We start from the raw sequence: 18,976 nt of genomic DNA, 5'->3' as shown, positions 1-18,976 counted from the left end.
TGTCCGACACAATATCTTCTGGAATACCAAATGACCTGAAGACTTGATTAAAGATATTGTCGGCTGTTTCAAAGGCTGTGGGAAGACCTTTCAGAGGGATTAGTTTGACAAACTTTGAGAATCTATCTACGATGACTAGAATACAGGTATTACCTTCTGACGAAGGGAGGTCAGTGATAAAGTCCACTCCTAGGTGTGACCAGGGACGGTTCGGAATCGGCAAGGGATGGAGCTTTCCAGCGGGTAGATGACGTGGGCTCTTGGATTGGGCACAGTCCTTACAGCCCTGAACATATTGCCTCACATCCCTTGCCATGTTTGGCCACCAGAATCGTTGGGATACTAGCGAGAGAGTATTGTTGATCCCTGGATGTCCAGTGCCTAGCGAGGTATGTAAGGAGTGGATCAGATCTACCCGGTGTTCAGGTGGTATGAACTGCCGATGAGGAGGGCATCCCGGCGGAGCAGGGGCTTCCGGAGTGGCAACGACTGGAGGAGCGTTCCAGGTGATCGGACAAATGGAGATGTGTTCGGGAAGAATCTTCGTTGGGAGTTCTTCATGATCGTGATGCTCGTGTAAACGAGAGAGAGCGTCTGCTCTTAGATTCTTGGGTCCTGGACGATAGGAAATGGAGAAATCAAAACGTGAGAAGAAAAGTGACCATCTGGCTTGACGTGGACATAGTCTCTTGGCCTCTTTGATATATTGGAGGTTTTTGTGATCTGTGATCACCTGGAACGGATGTTTGGCTCCCTCCAACCAGTGACGCCACTCCTCCAAGGCTAGCTTGATTGCTAGAAGCTCCCTGTCTCCTATGCTGTAATTCTGCTCCGCCGGGCTCAACTTCCGAGAGAAATAGGCACAGGGATGCAGTCGGGGCGGTGTATCATGATGTTGGGATAATACTGCCCCGACGCCGGTGGTGGATGCGTCCACTTCCACCACGAAAGGAAGATTTGGGTCAGGATGAGTCAGGAGTGGGGCCCTTGTGAACTCCTTCTTAAGAAGGCGGAAGGCTGCGGCTGCTTCTTTGGTCCACTCCAGTCCTTTGGGTTTACCCTTGAGGAGATTAGTGAGAGGTGATGTAATCCTGCTGTAGTCCTTGATAAACCGTCTATAAAAGTTAGCAAACCCAAGAAACCTCTGGAGCTCCTTAATGGAAGTGGGTTCTGACCAGGATAGAACAGCCTCAATTTTCTTCCCATCCATACGTATACCGGTTTGGTCAATGATGTATCCCAAGAAATGAATCGACTTCTGGTGGAATGAGCATTTCTCCGCTTTGAGGTAGAGGTGATGTTCTCTCAATGTGTGTAGGACCTCCGCAACGTGTTGGCGATGTTCGGCCTCACTCCGGGAGTAAATGAGGATGTCATCTATGTACACTATTACAAAGTGGTGAAGAAACTCCCGGAGGACTTCATGAATGAAGTTTTGGAATACGGAGGGGGCGTTGACCAGACCGTAAGGCATGACCTCATATTCATAGTGGCCAGTAGGGGTCACGAATGCTGTCTTCCATTGGTCCCCCTCACGTATTCTTATCAGATTATACGCGCTGCGGAGGTCCAATTTAGTGAAGACTTTAGCTTCTCGGAGCTGTTCCAAAGCGGCTGGTACCAGAGGAAGGGGATATCGGTATTTTACTGTACCGTTATTTAGGACCCTGTAGTCGATGCATGGACGCAGCCCTCCGTCCTTCTTGGCCACAAAGAAGAAGCTTGAGGCGGCTGGTGATTTTGAGTGACGTATGTACCCCTGACTCAGAGCCTCCCTTATGTAATCTTCCATTGCCTGATTCTCTGGAAGCGAGAGCGGGTAGATCCTACCTCTTGGCAACTGGGCATCTGGAACTAGGTCGATCGCGCAGTCCCATGGCCGATGCGGCGGTAGCTGGGAAGCTCTCTTGGGGCAGAAGACATCATGAAAGGAGCTGTACTCCTTAGGAATGTGGATAGACTGCTTCTCAGGAGGACTCTCGACCGATGTTGTAAACAAAGAAATGGGGTTCCGACCTTGAAGAGGGAGATTTGGAAAACAGGTAGGTGTACATCCAGATCCCCATTTCTTTATCTCTCCTGTGCCCCAAGAGATGATGGGATCGTGCTTCACCAGCCACGGGCGCCCTAGAATGATGTCCATATTTGCACCCTCCAGAACCAGAAATTGAATCCTCTCTTGATGTAACAACCCCACTTGAAGAAGGATGTCTTCGCATTGTCGATGGATACGGGTCGAAGATCGAGTGCACTGGGTTATCGGTTGTATCTGGTATATATGCGAGGACGCCTCAGTACGTAGGTGGAGTTGACGACAGAGGGATTGGGAGATGAAGTTCCCTGCTGACCCGGAGTCGATGAGGGCTGTGACAAGGAGAGAAATAGAGGCAGTAGTTATTTGTACGGTGGTAGTAAGTGGTTTACATTGTTCAATATTCGTACTGAATACACTCACTGAAGTCCGAATGGGACGAAGGGGACACTCCATACGGGTGTGTCCACTGACACCGCAGTATAGACACAGACCCCGGGTCAGCCTCCTCTGTCGTTCCGCTGATGTCAGTCTTCCAGACTCTATTATCATGGGTTCTGGTTCTGGAGAGGCTGTTGACTCAGGCGATTGGAGGAGTGCAGACGAGGGGGTGATGGTGTCCTGTTGATAGGAACGGAGACGATCGGAACATCGGAGAGAATGTTGGATGAATCTCTCCAGACCCATAGTATCATCTAATGTGGCCAGCTGGATTCGGAGAGTGGGTTCCAAGCCGAGCCGGTACGTGGTCAACAACGATCTCTCATTCCATCCACTTGCAGCTGCTAGAGTGCGAAACCGGAGAGCATATTCCTGTGTAGATAGAGTACCTTGCTTTAGATGATACAGCTGCTCTCCAGCGGCTACTTCCCCATCAGAACGTCCAAACACCTCTTTGAAATACTCCGTGAAGGTAGTGATGGAATTCATGACCGGCCCGGCTTGGTTCCAGATCGTCTCAGCCCATTTAAGTGCAGGTCCAGAGAGTAGTGATACGATGTAGGCGATCTTTGACTTATCTGTGGGATATAGAGAAGGTTGCATTTCGAATATGAGGGAACATTGTAACAGAAAACCATTGCACTCCCCCGCTCCGCCTGAGTAGGGCGCTGGTCGGGCCATGGGACTGGAAGGAAGGGCCGAAGAAGAAACTGTGGAGGCGGAAGTGCTCGGTGCTGGTGGTGCGTTGGAAAGTGGAGCTGGTGGCTGTAGAATCCGCTTCAACTGGTCCACCAGCTCTTGAAAGTGATCGGGGGTGCTCATGTTGTCGTCGTTAATGGTCCGGGCTTCTGTTATGAAGCGGACAGGAGACAGAGGTAAGGAAACGTTAGGGTGTTTATTAAATGACAACAAGGAGCACATGAAGGATAGCCAGGAGGATCAGGAATGATGTTGGGGTCTTTTCCTCCGTGGCTGGGTAATAGGAATACACGAGGATGGACAGCACACACCAGATACAGCTGACAGAGGATGACACAGACTTGGAAGGACTGGAAGACAGGACGATTCGGGAGGACCAGGAAGACTAGGAGGAATACAAAGAGAACAGGTAAGTAAATCGTTTGTTTTAGCTGAGGATGACTACGCTGAGTGGTCGCTCAGTTGTCCGCTTTCGTCGAGACGAGCCCGGACAATGAGCGACTGGAGTGCTGTGCTTTTATCTGGTGCTCGTGAATGTGATGCAGCTGTGTGCTCATTAGAAGTCAGGTGATGGTGATCTTCGTGAGTGGGGATCGTGAGAGCCTGACCAATCCGTGACACCAATACTACTACTACTACTACTACTACTACTACTAATAATAATAATAATAATCTGACTAACAAAAAGTGAAAAAATGGTAATAACAATAATAATAATAATAATAATAATAATAATAATATGAATATGAATATGAATATGAATATGAATACCAAAAAGTGAAAAACTGGTAATAATAATAATAATAATAATAATAATAATAATAATAATAATAATAATAATAGACTTATTTAATAAAAATAATCAATACAAATAATATTTTATTATTATTATTATTATTATTATTATTATTATTATTATTATTATTATTATTATTATTATTATTATTATTATTAATAACACAATTATTAAACCATTATTAAACCAATACTACTACTACTACTACTACTACTACTACTACTACTACTAATAATAATAATAATAATAATAATAATAATAATAATAATAATAATATGACTACTAATAAGTGAAAAAATTGTAATAATAATAATAATAATAATAATAATAATAATAATAATATGACTACCAATAATAGTGAAAAAATATAATAATAATAATAATAATAATAATATGACTACTAAGTGAAAAATGGTAATAATAATAATAATAATAATAATAATAATAATAATAATAATAATAACAATAATAATAATAATATGACTACCAATAATAGTGAAAAAAGATAATAATAATAATAATAATAATAATAATAATAATAATAACAAACAACAACAACAACAACAACAACAATAATAATCATTATTATTAATATCAATAATAACAACAACATAATAACAATAATAATATGAATATGAATAAGAAACCCAGTAATAATAATAATAATAATAATAATAATAATAATAATAATATGAATATGAATATGAATATGAATAATAAGCCGAATAATATTAATAATAATAATAATAATAATAATAATAATAATAATAATAATAATAATAATAATAATAATAATAATAATTGTTACTACCGTTTGCCCTTGTGTTTGGTTGCAGTGGCTTTGGGAATGTGGATTGGCTCTTTGAGTGCCCCTCGTAAATGGATGGTACGCTCTTGGATAACTTCACGGACATGCTTGATCCAGTCCTGTTTGTTTTCAATACAGGAAGCCTGGGAGGTGCAATGAACACAACAAACCATTAGCAAATCCCTATACACAACAGACATAAACAGCAATTAGAATAGTCAAAAAATATGTTGAAATTTAGTTAAACACTGCTTGGTTTTAAACCTGGTTTTTATTACGCACATGGTTTTAAAAAAGAGATATAAAAAGATACTTCCTAATTTGGAATCAAAATATAATAATTTCCTGTTTTTTCTAATGTTCTCTTTCTTAAGGTCGTGCATTTCTTGTATTTCTAAAATCTTTGTCTCAAACCACCTATCACAGAAACTATGATTCATCCTCCAAGGAAAAGTCAATTCTCATCCTACATTTCTCTTGGGAACGTGTCAGAATATGAAAATAAAATGAGTAGAAAAATGTGTGAATGCTTTAAACTGTAAGCCAAATTTAAATTGTGAAATGTGAGAGCATCCATGTGTGAAAACGCAAGGAATGACCTGATACATTATATGATTCAGTGAGGAGGGGCAACCATTCAGGGATATAAGTTACATAGGTGGTTATTTAAAAGGGACCTATTATGCAAAAAACACTTTTATAAGAGGTTTAAACATTCGGCAAATATAATACGATACTAATGGATTTTTATAATCACACTTAGTAAAAACAGTCTGCAGAAACACTTTGATTGACATTCTTCCTTTGTACATGTCATCAGAGTGGGAAAGCCCTGCCCATTAGTGACAATTTTTTAGATTTTTAGATTAGATTAGATTCAACTTTATTGTCATTACACATGTACAAGTACAAGGCAACGAAATGCAGTTTAGGTCTAACCAGCAGTGCAATAGCAGCAAGTGCAGGATACAGGTATAAGTTATAAAGTGCAGTTATAGAAAAACTATGGTGATATTTACAGATGGATGTACTATCAACATTATATACAGGTTGTATTAGCTATGAACAGAGATTTGCATAAATGAATATATGTACAGGATGCTATTAATAATCAGGAGTGGCAGATAGAAAACATAATTACAAATTACAAATGTCCATGTGCTGTGGGTATGTACAGTTCAAATAAATGAATCAGTGCAATGAATATGTGCAAACTTTAAATGTGCAAATGTTAAATAGTGCAGTGATTGTGAGGAGTATAAGTTAGAGGAGTGTGGGGGGTGTATTGGGGGGGGGCAAAAGAGTCAGTGAGGGGCAGAGTTCAAAAGAAAGACAGCTCTGGGGAAAAAGCTGTTCCTCAGTCTGCTGGGTTTTGTCCGGGGGAGCCTGAAGCGCCTGCCGGAAGGCAGGAGAGAAAACAGTCTGTGAGCAGGGTGAGAGGCGTCCTTAAGAATACTGCGTGCTCGGCGCAGACAGTGTTTCTTCTGGATGTCCTCAATGGCTGGCAGTGTAGTCCCTGTGATGCGTTGGGCAGTTTTCACCACCCGCTGCAGTGCCTTACGCTCAGCAACAGAGCAGCTTCCATACCAGACTGTGACGCAGTTGGTCAGGATGCTTTCTATTGTGCAGCGGTAGAAGTTCACCAGGACGGCTGATGAAAGCTGGTTCTTCTTAAGTTGCCTCAAGAAGAATAGGCGCTGATGAGCCTTCTTGACCAGGCTGGAGGTGTTGGTGGTCCAGGAAAGGTCCTTTGAGATGTGGGTCCCCAGGAACTTGAAGGATGAGACAGGCTCAACGGCCATCCCATTAATGTGGATGGGATCATGCGAGCCTGTTCGTCCCTTCCTGAAGTCCACAATGAGCTCCTTGGTCTTATTGGTGTTAAGGAGCAGATTATTGTCGGTGCACCAAGTGGCCAGATGCTGTATCTCCTCCCTGTAGGCAGTCTCATCATTATTGCTGATTAGACCAATCACTGTGGTGTCATCTGCAAATTTGATGATGGTGTTGGATCTGTTCACAGGCCTACAGTCGATGGTAAAAAGGGAGTAGAGGAAGGGGCTCAGCACGCAGCCCTGTGGTACACCAGTGTTGAGTGTGATGGTGGTGGAGCAGATGTGGCCTGATCTAACATTCTGAGGTCTGTTAGTCAGAAAGTCCATAACCCAGTTGCAGAGAGACGTGTCGATATCCAGGTCTCTGAGTTTGATCAGTAGCTTAGAGGGTATGACAGTGTTGAATGCTGAGCTGAAGTCAACAAACAGCATTCGTGCATAAGTGTTTTTATTGTCCAGGTGTGTGAGGACAGAGTGCAGTGCTATGGAGACGGCATCTTCTGTGCTCCTGTTGCCACGGTAGGCAAACTGATGTGGGTCCAGTGTGGATGGCAGAGAGTCTTTCAGATGTGCCAGGACCAACCGCTCGAAGCACTTCATGATGATGGGTGTGAGTGCTACAGGGCGGTAGTCATTCAGGCATGTTGGGCTGGAGTGTTTGGGCACCGGCACAATAGAGGTGGTTTTATCTCTCACTTATTAGCATAGAATGTTAGTCTGGTTTTTGAATCTGCCACTATGCTGACACATAGGCATTTGCAGCTCAGCCTTATTTCGAAAAGAGGGCTGGGAGCACAATCTCATTTGAATTTAAAGCGGCAGTCACTAAAACTGTACAAAGTGAATTAAAGCATAAAAGGGGCAGTTTAAAGAGTTAGATAACATTATTAGTAGGGTTTTCTGAGCTGACACTTCACATACACACTCTAAGGGCATCAAAAACTTATTTTAGATCTTGTAAAAAGAGGCATAATAGGTCCCCTTTAGCATGTTTTAAAAGTCTTTATTTCATACAATGATATTACTCAAACCTTAACCGCAGCACATGAAAATTCAGAACTTCAAAACATATCCACTCCTCCAATCAAATTCAAAGATCCTCAGATGAATGATACTCTTTACACTCTATTACTTATTACAAACATTTCGATTTTAAATCAGCACAACATTTTCAATAAAGAAACATCGAGTAAAAGTGCGTTTTCCAAAACCATCTTTCAAGAGTTCACACTTAGCTGATGATTGATTATAAAGTGTGTTTGGTATGCTGTCCCGGGAGAGAGCCCTGAGCTCATAAAATCCTCGAGCCCGGGGCTCCCTCCCATTTGCAAGGCGAGAGGGGAGTTTGAGCTCAGGTAGATCTCGATAACTCCCTGCTGTAGTAGCTAATGAACAGATAGTTATTGCTCTTAAGAGTTAACTACTTACTAGGAGCATGTCTATGGTACCGATTTGGATTAGTCAAACTTAAGTTGCATGTTTTTGGATAGTGGGAGGAAACCAGGGAACCCTGCGTTAAGTAAAAAAAAATCGTCCATTGCATGAGGTGCACACCCAGTCAGTGGAGGTCCGTGACACTGTGCCAGGTGAAAGTTTAAATCAGCCTTAACTAGTGTGGTTTATTGGATTTTAGACAGAGTTCAGGAAAATCTTGTCACTACATTGTTCAGCAAACAAATAACAAAGATTCGTACCTTTAGGACTATTTTGTTGTCTGAGGTAGGTGTCCGTCCAACCCAGAGTGCAAATTTACATGGATCTCCTTCAACATGTTCAGTAACTCCTAGTTCAGAGGTCTAGAGAAAAAAAAACAAAAAAACAATCACAGATCAAACAATGAAGTCCATGTGAAATTCTAGTGCACATTGTTGTTGTTTAGGTCAACGATTAATTTGTGCAAGTTAATCCACGGAAAAAAAAAATTTGTTTAGGTAATCTTCAATTAAATTCAAACCATTTGCTTCCATAAAATAATTTTGATCAGCCACAATATTTTTTAACCACGCCCCTCTAACCATTACTTTGCTATGAGGGCCCCACCCCGTCCCCTACTCAATATTCAGATTCTGCCAGAAGTCCATCAACACACTGAAATAAAAATCTCAGCAACACCTCTGTCTGTTCACATGGATATTAATGTCTAACATGAAGTATAGCCTTCCATAATCAAGGATACATTAAAGAATAATAATAATTACTGAACAAAATGATAGGAAAGCCCGTACCATGAGCTTGCTCTTGTAGAGGTACTTGCTCCTGCCATTGGAATCTTTGACGTCCTTGCTGAAGATGAGGGACATTTCAAAGAGGAAGAGGTGTCGCTCTCTGCCCTTACGGATCAGAGTCTTTGGATCCCAAACCTGGAATGACTCCTGCAGAATCAGTTCACCCTGAGACTCAATGTTCTCATCGAAACCTGAAAGGACATAAGGAAAAAAGCAAGAGACAGAAGGGAGAAAGAAGATGAGCTATGAAACATGGGCAAAATAAAAGTACAGCTTTCCCAAGCCAGCTGTGTATTTGAGTTATACTCACCTTCCAGCATGCTAAGGTGCATAGCATCATTAGCTCGCTTGGGTACACTTAACATGACCTCCAGGCCATCTTTAATTTCGCCTTTACCCTCCTCGCAACATGTCAATAGTTCCTACAAACATACAAGCAATGATAATTTGGCATTTAGGTTCGTGTTATTGCTCCTGTGAAGATTCTGTGCTTAGTATAAGCTAGGATTGTTATAAATCTGTCTTTAGTTTGTGCTAAGCTTGTGATTATTATATGTTTAGTCTGTGAGTGTGTCTATGTTTAGTCTAAACTAGACTTCTTATGATTCTGTGTTAAATCTAAATTAGACTTGTGAGGATTCTGTGTCTAGTCTGAACAAGACTTGTGATGATTCTGTGTTTAGTCTGAACTAGACTTGTGATGATACTGTTTAGTCTGAACTAGACTTGTGATGATTCTGTTTAGTCTGAACTTGACTTGTGACGATTCTGTGTTTAGTCTGAACAAGACTTGTTATGATTCTGTGTTTAGTCTGAACAAGACTTGTGATGATTCTGTGTTTAGTCTGAACTAGACTTATGATGATACTGTGTTTAGTCTGAACTAGACTTGTGACGATTTTGTGTTTAGTCTGAACTAGACTTGTTTGATTCTGTGTTTAGTCTAAACTAGACTTGTGATGATTCTGTGTTTAGTCTGAACTAGACTTGTGATGATACTGTGTTCAGTCTGAACTAGACTTGTTATGATTCTGTTTAGTCTGAACTAGACTTGTGATGATTCTGTGTTTAGTCTGAACTAGACTTGTGATGATTCTGTGTTTAGTCTGAACTAGACTTGTGATGATTCTGTGTTTAGTCTGAACTAGACTTGTGATGATTCTGTGTTTAGTCTGAACTAGACTTGTGATGATTCTGTGTTTAGTCTGAACTAGACTTGTGATAATTCTGTGTTTAATCTGAACTAGACTTGTTATGAATCTGTGTTAAGATTGAACTAGAGTTGTGATGATTCTGTTTAGTCTGAGCTCGACTTATGATGATTCTGTGTTGAGTCTGAACTAGACTTGTTATGATTCTGTTTAGTCTGAACAAGACTTGTGATGATTCTGTGTTTAGTCTGAACTAGACTTGTGATGATTCTGTGTTTAGTCTGAACTAGACTTGTGATGATTCTGTGTTTCATCTGAACAAGACTTATGATTCTGTGTTTAGATTGAACTAGAGTTGTGATGATTCTGTTTAGTCTGAACTAGACTTGTGATGATTCTGTGTTTAGTCTGAACTAGACTTTTGATGATTCTGTGTTTAGTCTGAACTAGACTTGTGATGATTCTGTGTTTAGTCTGAACTAGACTTGTGATGATTCTGTGTTTAGTCTGAACTAGACTTGTGATGATTCTGTGTTTCATCTGAACAAGACTTATGATTCTGTGTTTAGATTGAACTAGAGTTGTGATGATTCTGTTTAGTCTGAACTAGACTTGTGATGATTCTGTGTTTAGTCTGAACTAGACTTTTGATGATTCTGTGTTTAGTCTGAACTAGACTTGTGATGATTCTGTGTTTAGTCTGAACTAGACTTGTGATGATACTGTGTTTAGTCTGAACTAGACTTGTTATGATTCTGTTTAGTCTGAACTAGACTTGTGATGATTCTGTGTTTAGTCTGAACTAGACTTGTGATAATTCTGTGTTTAATCTGAACTAGACTTGTTATGAATCTGTGTTAAGATTGAACTAGAGTTGTGATGATTCTGTTTAGTCTGAACTAGACTTGTGATGATTCTGTGTTTAGTCTGAACTAGACTTGTTATGAATCTGTGTTTAGATTGAACTAGAGTTGTGATGATTCTGTTTAGTCTGAACTAGACTTGTGATGATTCTGTGTTTAGTCTGAACTAGACTTGTGATGATTCTGTGTTTAGTCTGAACTAGACTTGTGATGATTCTGTGTTTAGTCTGAACTAGACTTGTGATGATTCTGTGTTTCATCTGAACAAGACTTGTTATGATTCTGTGTTTAGATTGAACTAGAGTTGTGATGATTCTGTTTAGTCTGAACTAGACTTGTGATGATTCTGTGTTTAGTCTGAACTAGACTTGTGATGATTCTGTGTTTAGTCTGAACTAGACTTGTGATGATTCTGTGTTTAGTCTGAACTAGACTTGTGATGATTCTGTGTTTCATCTGAACAAGACTTGTTATGATTCTGTGTTTAGATTGAACTAGAGTTGTGATGATTCTGTTTAGTCTGAACTAGACTTGTGATGATTCTGTGTTTAGTCTGAACTAGACTTGTGATGATTCTGTGTTTAGTCTGAACTAGACTTGTGATGATTCTGTGTTTAGTCTGAACTAGACTTGTGATGATTCTGTGTTTCATCTGAACAAGACTTGTTATGATTCTGTGTTTAGATTGAACTAGAGTTGTGATGATTCTGTTTAGTCTGTGCTCGACTTATGATGATTCTATGTTTAGTCTGAACTAGACTTGTGATTAAGTGTTTAGTCTGAACTAGACTTGTGATGATTATGTTTGGTCTGAGCTAGACTTGTTATGATTTTGTTTAGTTTGAACTAGATCAGGCATGTCCAAGCTCGGTCCTGGAGGGCCGGTGTCCTGCAAAGTTTAGTTCCAATCCCAATCAGACACACCTGGGCTAGCTAATCAAGCACTTACTAGGCTTTCTAGAAACATCCGTGCAGGTGTGTTGAGGCAAATTGGAGCTAAAATCTGCAGGACACCGGCCCTTCAGGACCGAGTTTGGACACCCCTGAACTAGATTGTATAATTTTGTGTTTAGTCTGAACTAGACTTCAGATAATTCTGTGTTTAGATTGAACTAGACTTGTGTGTGTCACGATTGCAGGTTTGTGCGCTTTCCGGAGTGTCTGTTTTGTCACGTGGCTTTGTTTTGTTTTGGTTGTCTACGTGTATTTGTTATGGTCACGTGTCATGCCGGTACTTAAGTGTTTTGATTAGCTTGCCAGCTGAGGTTCATTATCGTGTCTATATCTGGGCAATGTTTCTATGTTTCCTTGTCAGTTCGTTGTGTTTGCTCATGTATGTCTGTCTGTGCTCAGGACTGTGAGGAGTGGCTGCTGGACCTGATTTCGTCTGTCTGTTTCCCGGTTGCTACCGCCCTATATCCCTCGTACTCTCATTCATTTTTCCTGTCCTGTCTAGTTATTCTGACTGTGTCAAATAAACTTTTACTTGCATTTTTGGATCCTTCTCAGTATCTTATTACCCGTGACAGTGTGATGTTTCTGTGTTTAGTCTGAATTGGACTTGTTATGATTCTGCATTTAGTCTGAACAAGACTTGTGATGATTCTGTGTTTAGTCTGAGCTAGACTTGTTGTGATTCAGTTTAGTCTGAACAGGACTTGTAATGATGCTTTATATAATCTGAACTAGAATTGTGATGATTCTGTGTTTAGTCTGAGCAAGACTTGTGATTCTGTGTTTAGTCTGAACTACACTTGTTATGATTCTTTTTAGTCTGAGCTAGACTTGTAATGATTCTGTTTAGTCTTTACTGGTTTAGTGATGGTTTGATATTTAGTCTGAACTGGTTATGTGAGGAGTCTGTGTTTAGTCTGAACTAGACCAATACTCGTCAAAGCCATAACATTGATTGTGTTGGTCTGGAACCAAGATGCTGCTCATTTATGACCCCAAACACACCAGTAAGCGAGCAGCATCTTGGTTCAAGACCAACAAAATTGACATTATGGAGTGGCCAGCCCAATTCCCAGACCATAACCTAATAAGAGAACCTGTGGGCGGTCATAATAGAAACATGTATAAATATGTATAATAATATACTTTAATAATTTCGTGTTCGCAATGCATTAATATTTATTGAAATAAAAGTTATTATAAGGATTTTGAGCTTTACTCGCTTTTTTCAACACACTGCTTTTCTTTTGAACACAACTGTATGTGCCACTTCCTGTTTGTGTTGCAGGGAAAAATAAGGCTTAAGCTGGTTGCACACCAGAAGACACATCATAAATTTACATTGTTCTCTATACTTTGATAAGCAACATAAGCAGACGATGTGTGCTGTTTTTCAGTGACTTCTGACCAGGCTCTTTGGTGGCTCTCTAGCTCTTGGAAAATGAAAGGGGGTTTTTACAAGACATTCTAGAGGAAAACAGGTATTTGCTAAGTTGGTTCAAGGTTTGGCTGAACACATACCTTCAGCAGCAGCTGATACTTGGTGATCCTCTGAACCGGTTTAATAAGGTACGAAGAGATGGAATTGGCCAGCCTGTGCCTCTGCTGGATTTCCTGCACACGTACAAACGCACTCAAGAATTTGAATCAAGGAACAAACACCTTTCACGCAAATACACATGAAAACAATCCGCATGAAAGCATTTATCTATCCTTTGGATTTTTGATGGCTTCTTGATAGCAATTGTGCAAAAGCAGAGCTCAAGGCTGCAGTAATTCATCGGCGCTCAGCCCTGAAAGAAAAGTCTGTCTGTTCTGATCGCCTGGCAACAGTTTCATAGTGAGGCATTACTGGTCTCCCACCCGCCCCCAGACACACAGGAAGTGCCCTCTTTCTAAGACCTCCACCTACCAGCTCAAGAACACAACTGATCAACAGACCACAGAAGCATTAACACACACACAAATACACATACACATACACAAAAACATGTACACATTTATGGAGACATACACTAGTACTACCACAAATACTGCTCACAATGTCATATACATATTCATATAAACACCCACATTCTCTGTCAAACACACAAAACAAGTGTTATATAATCTGAATAATAAACTGAACTTCCTCAAGTTCATAACTTGACATTAATGCGATACTAAGAATCACGTATCTTTTTATTTCCAACGCACAAAAAAGAGTTTCTGATTTATCTGCTTAATACTCACATCAAAATAGGGCCCTGCATGTTCCAGAATCAGCTGAGTGGAGTCAGGCTTATTCTTACAGTAATTCACATACATCTGAAACTTGTCCGCCTGAAAGGAAAAACACATGAAATGGTTAAAACATATTCGAAGAAGCTGTATTTCGATATTTAATACCTGTAGCAGTTTTCCTTTGAGATTGATAAACTCTTTTCAGAATGTATTAAATACAAATTGATTCGTAAGACATAAGAGATGTGAATGAAGTGAATATTTGGGTAAAGCAATTCACTGTAATTGTTTTTAATATACAGTTAAATGCTTCCTGGGAAATTTGTCTAATATTTCCCAAGTGATGGTTTACAGACTAAGGTAACTTTCACAGTATTTATATTACAGTTCTGTCTGGTTCTCGAAACTGATCGGCTGATAGCCGTGCGATATTTTGCAATAACAGCACTCGTACAGCCTCTTCACTCTTGTGCTCATGTATATTACTCCGCACACATAGAGTGACAGCAGATCAATAAACTCAATACAGTTTGACAAATATTGCAGCTGTTGGACAACAATGTATTTTTAAGGCTTTTTAAGGCGAGAATATTGTTGTTTAGATTTCAACTATGCACTTTATTTTTAAGGATAGTGCCTATTTTAATTATTCATAATTTCAGAGATTTGGCACGTTGGCAGTAAGCCTGTCATGCTGAGCAGAGCAAAGATGGTTGACGTTCCACCACAAGATAGCGACAGAGACTGCATAATAAGTCCCCAGGAGAGAAAAACAACACTTTCTGAGTGTATGTGTCAAACTACAGCTGAAAAAAATCATTATAAAACAGGTACAGTAAGTGACATGTTAAATCAATCTCTCTCTCTTTTGTATGTTGTAGCACTGTATTTACACTATAGAAATCTGGTTTTGGTGTTGCTTTGGCTTTTTCTGGGTTAATTATTGTGAAATCTTGATTGCAACAGAGAAATACTGGGACATCTCTGTAGGCTGATGGCATTTCATGCCGTTCAGCCTTATAATCTTAAAATGTGAGCAAAAGCACCTGTTTTGTCATCACTTTAAACATTACGCTAGAGTATCATTCAAATACTAGCTCTAAAGTGACGTCTGTGAATTAGTAACAGCTTCTGCTGTTCTGACCTCAGCTGCAGATGAGAATGAACGGCGGAAGAAAGTAGTTCCTTTTACAAAAGGGGGTTTGAGACTCCGTGTTTGATTTTCTTTTTTATATAAACTTGCCTTCCAATATATACATTATGCAGTTGAACTGTTGTATAAACATAATATCCCACTCGTAGCAGTGCGATATGGCCATATATCGTCACTGGTGGGACACTAAGGCTTTTTTTTGTTGCTCAATGACATGCCTAATAAATCTAACTTGCCTAGTTAACCTAATCACCCTAGTTAAGCATTTAACCTGTACTTAAAATATTTTGGACTGCCATCATGAAAAAAAGTAAAAAAAAATGAAAACTAAACAGTACTTGGGGAAAAAAATTATAATTACATAAAAACAACAAGATCAAATAATTTTACCTTAACATTAACAGTGCTCAGCATTATTGAGTACAGCCCATTTTGAAAATGATTTTTTTTTATTAATTTCTCAGTGAATATAGGTCATATATTTTTGGTGCATTTAAACAAAACAGATTTGTTAAACATATATATATTTATTAAAATAATATTTTAGTCACTGAACATCTTTAGAAATAGAAAGATAATACAATTAAATTCATGCGAACTATTGGATGAACAAATTACAAACTACAAAATATAAACTAAATTGTATAAATTTTTTGTTTCTCTTAAATTTAGCTCTTTTTAAAAATTGTATTTAATATTTTTCTATAACATACTGTATACATTTGGGTGTATTAGCTTTGGACTGTTATAAGTTATTTTGTTAGATAAGCTCTAGATTTGACTACGGTATTGACTAATCTAATGTATATGCATAGACATAATATTGTAAAGCTTCCTTTGGAAATTATGCATTCAAATGAGAGATTTGTGAGGGGTGTACTTATATATGCTGAGCACTGTATGTAATCAACCTGCTCTCGATTGTTTTCTATTAACAAGATTATACTATTTTACGTAAATGGAATTAACTATGTCACTTTACAATCCAGAGAGTGCAATAAGATTCTTTAAAATGCATCTATTATGCTCAACAAGGTGTAAAGATACAGTAGAACGTGAAATTTGATTACAATATTATGCCTAAGCTAAATTTCCATTATCAGAGCTCACTTGTTCCTTCAGAACTCGGTAATGTTGATATGGAGCTCAAATAACATTAAAAAATCTGTATTATCACAGGTTGCACAACATAAAATAATTATTGAATAAAATATTTTTCCCCAAAGATTCTTTGATGATGAAATAAAATTCAAAAGGTCATTTTTTTGAAACATGTAACATTTATATTTATTTATAATGTTTTAAAATAAAGCACTCAATAAGTGATATCATACGCAAATGATACATAACTCTTATATAACTGGGTTTTTACTGTATGTACACTGTAAGTGCAGTAACCCAGATATATGTGCTAAGGATCTGATTTAATATCAACATAACGCGAGCGCACTTCGTGATCAGATTATCTCCAGCACACTGACACACTCACCCATGTGACAAAACAGTGACCCACATCCTCTGGAAGCTGCTCATATTTTTCAAGTTCTTTAAGGAAAATGCTGAGAAAGAGAGGAAAGCAACAGTAAGCAAATGATGGATGTTAAATAAATGAAATTATTATTTACATTAAGTTCACTGACTTGTGATGGAACTCGTATAGATCTTGCATGTTGCCAAAAATGATGTGCTCTTTGTTGACAATGCCTGGGGGAATCTCCTCCACGCCACTGCTCATCTCCCAAAGATAAGTCTAAAACATATAAACACACTTGCAATTACAATTCTGATAACAGACTAATACTATTACTGAATGAGATGCATTTCAGTGCAGATTCCAAATGTGTATTTTCCTCCATTTTTTTAGCAAAGCCTTCCAATCTTCCAATGATCCAATCAATTCTAAAATGAGGAAATCAAGCACTGCCATACATTCTATACTGTATATTTCAGAAACCATATCAAGAAGATGTACGTCAGAAAAAAAGACAACCTTAACTTCAGTCAAGGACTACAGAATACACAAGACATATAAATTGTATAGTTTTGAATGGGGAAAAGTGTAATGGTCAATACGGTGAATAAAGCCCCGCCTACTAGTACAGGAGCCAATTACCAATCGCTATAGACTGACGATTCTCCAGAGGAGGGGCTTGAACCAGAGTTTTTGCAGATTTGTGTGATTAGAACGTTTAGAAATGAAACTAAAGAGACAGTTGTTTAATTTTATTGGTGCTTCCTCATATTAAATTTAATAGTAAGCTTTCCAAGCATTTTTGGAGAATTTGATGTATCCCCATTCAGACAGAATGCCTGAGCGTACTGCTCGAGAGGCGTTTCCAAGATGGCCGGCTGAGTAAAATGACTTGCCTTAAAGGGGACTTTGCTTCAGTTTCATGCTGACTTTAAAGCTGCAGCGTATAGGATTGACCTAGTGGTGCAGATTCCCAATGTGTATTTTCTTCTATTTTGTTAACAAAACCCATTTTCCACTGATCTGATTGGTTCCCAAATGAGGAAATCTTGTTTTGTTATTTTGTTCTATTTTAGAAACCATATCAAGTAAATGTTCATCGGAAAAAAGGACAACCTTAACTTCAGTTCATGCCGACTTTAAAGGTGCAGTATATAGGAGTGACTAGTGGTTAAACTAGGTTTTGCAGTACATGCATGTTTGTCCCGACTTGTTGCTATTTTCGGACCAAGGCAACCTTAATTTTCATGTTTTCCGCCACGTTGTTTAAATAGCAAATTCATTTGCGCCACTTTGTTGACTCATGGGTGTTTCGGTTTAGAAAAGAAGTGTGTTAAGGTGAATTGTTGGCCCATTGCTATTTTGTGGAACTTAAATAGACTGAGCAATAGACCAGCTAAAAACAGGTCTAAAGTCCAGCGCAGAGCGCGTCAGTTGTGCTTCAACTCTGTAAGCAATCTCGCTTACAGATTGCTTAAAACCCGCAGGATGTACAGCAACACACAAATATCTTTACAAATGAAAAAGAATTAAAGGATTAAAATATTTAAAATTACATCAATTTAAAAATTCTGTTTTAATTTGACCGAAATGAAATACACTGTGGTTTTGCACCAAGGTATCCCAAAGTGCCAAAATATAACTGGGTAAACTTGCAGTGGGCGGAGTTACACAAACCAAAACAAAGTCAGACATTCTGGAATGAAACACACCTTTTCAAAGGAGAATAACTGACAGTAGGATTGTTTCTCAGATAAACAAGTATGCTCACTTAGCATGATTCTTAAATATCTGCAAACATATGCTTGCGTTTTTATACTTTAGAAAAGTCAGAAACTTATATTTAAAATAGTATACCCTAAAATGTGGACATTAAAAACTAGCAGTTTTTTTAAACAGATTAAGAAGGTTCATTTGAGCATGAGACCAAAGAGTAGCTACTGCTGCTTCTACTGTAGTGCAGTGAATATATTTATAGCGTAGAGCTTTTGTGATCTGTCCAGAGTGGACATTGGTGCACCACACCCTTTAAATGTTCCTGTCTGTATGGAGCAGCCTGTGACAACACTTACATCCATACACTCCCGCAGATCCCTCACATATGCCTTCTCAGTCTGAATGAGCTCTGCCATTATAAACCTTAAAGAGAGAGAGAGAGAGATGTAACAGGGAAATGTACCAGAGATCTATTGTCAGCATTTGTTTAAAAGCACAATACTTCTGGGAGGAGCTTTAATCTGGAATAACCCACACCCCCAAAACACAACAAACACAACATGCAGTTGAAGCCAAAATGTTTAGCCCCCCCCCCCCACCCCCCGCCCT

The 18,976-nt window shown here is 39.0% G+C and overlaps 1 protein-coding gene across 7 annotated transcripts in view; it reads right to left on the bottom strand.

Moving 5' to 3' along the window:
* Nucleotides 1-18,976, bottom strand: part of triob (trio Rho guanine nucleotide exchange factor b) — a 279,189-nt gene that overhangs the window by 72,943 nt on the left and 187,270 nt on the right. For all 7 annotated transcript variants that reach the window (XM_056475717.1, XM_056475716.1, XM_056475711.1 and 4 more), the window contains 9 exons: nucleotides 18,724-18,790; nucleotides 16,821-16,930; nucleotides 16,670-16,739; nucleotides 14,037-14,126; nucleotides 13,326-13,418; nucleotides 9,147-9,258; nucleotides 8,837-9,027; nucleotides 8,306-8,407; nucleotides 4,780-4,919 (listed from right to left, as the gene is read on the bottom strand). In XM_056475717.1, coding sequence (XP_056331692.1) covers nucleotides 4,780-4,919; nucleotides 8,306-8,407; nucleotides 8,837-9,027; nucleotides 9,147-9,258; nucleotides 13,326-13,418; nucleotides 14,037-14,126; nucleotides 16,670-16,739; nucleotides 16,821-16,930; nucleotides 18,724-18,790 — 975 coding nt within the window. The remainder of the gene's footprint in view (nucleotides 1-4,779; nucleotides 4,920-8,305; nucleotides 8,408-8,836; nucleotides 9,028-9,146; nucleotides 9,259-13,325; nucleotides 13,419-14,036; nucleotides 14,127-16,669; nucleotides 16,740-16,820; nucleotides 16,931-18,723; nucleotides 18,791-18,976) is intronic.

The sequence above is a fragment of the Danio aesculapii genome, chromosome 16 (genome assembly GCF_903798145.1).
Source record: "Danio aesculapii chromosome 16, fDanAes4.1, whole genome shotgun sequence".
Lineage (NCBI taxonomy): Eukaryota > Metazoa > Chordata > Actinopteri > Cypriniformes > Danionidae > Danio > Danio aesculapii.
The sequence above is the reverse complement of the archived record's forward strand: the minus strand, read 5'-3'. Positions and strand labels throughout refer to the sequence as shown.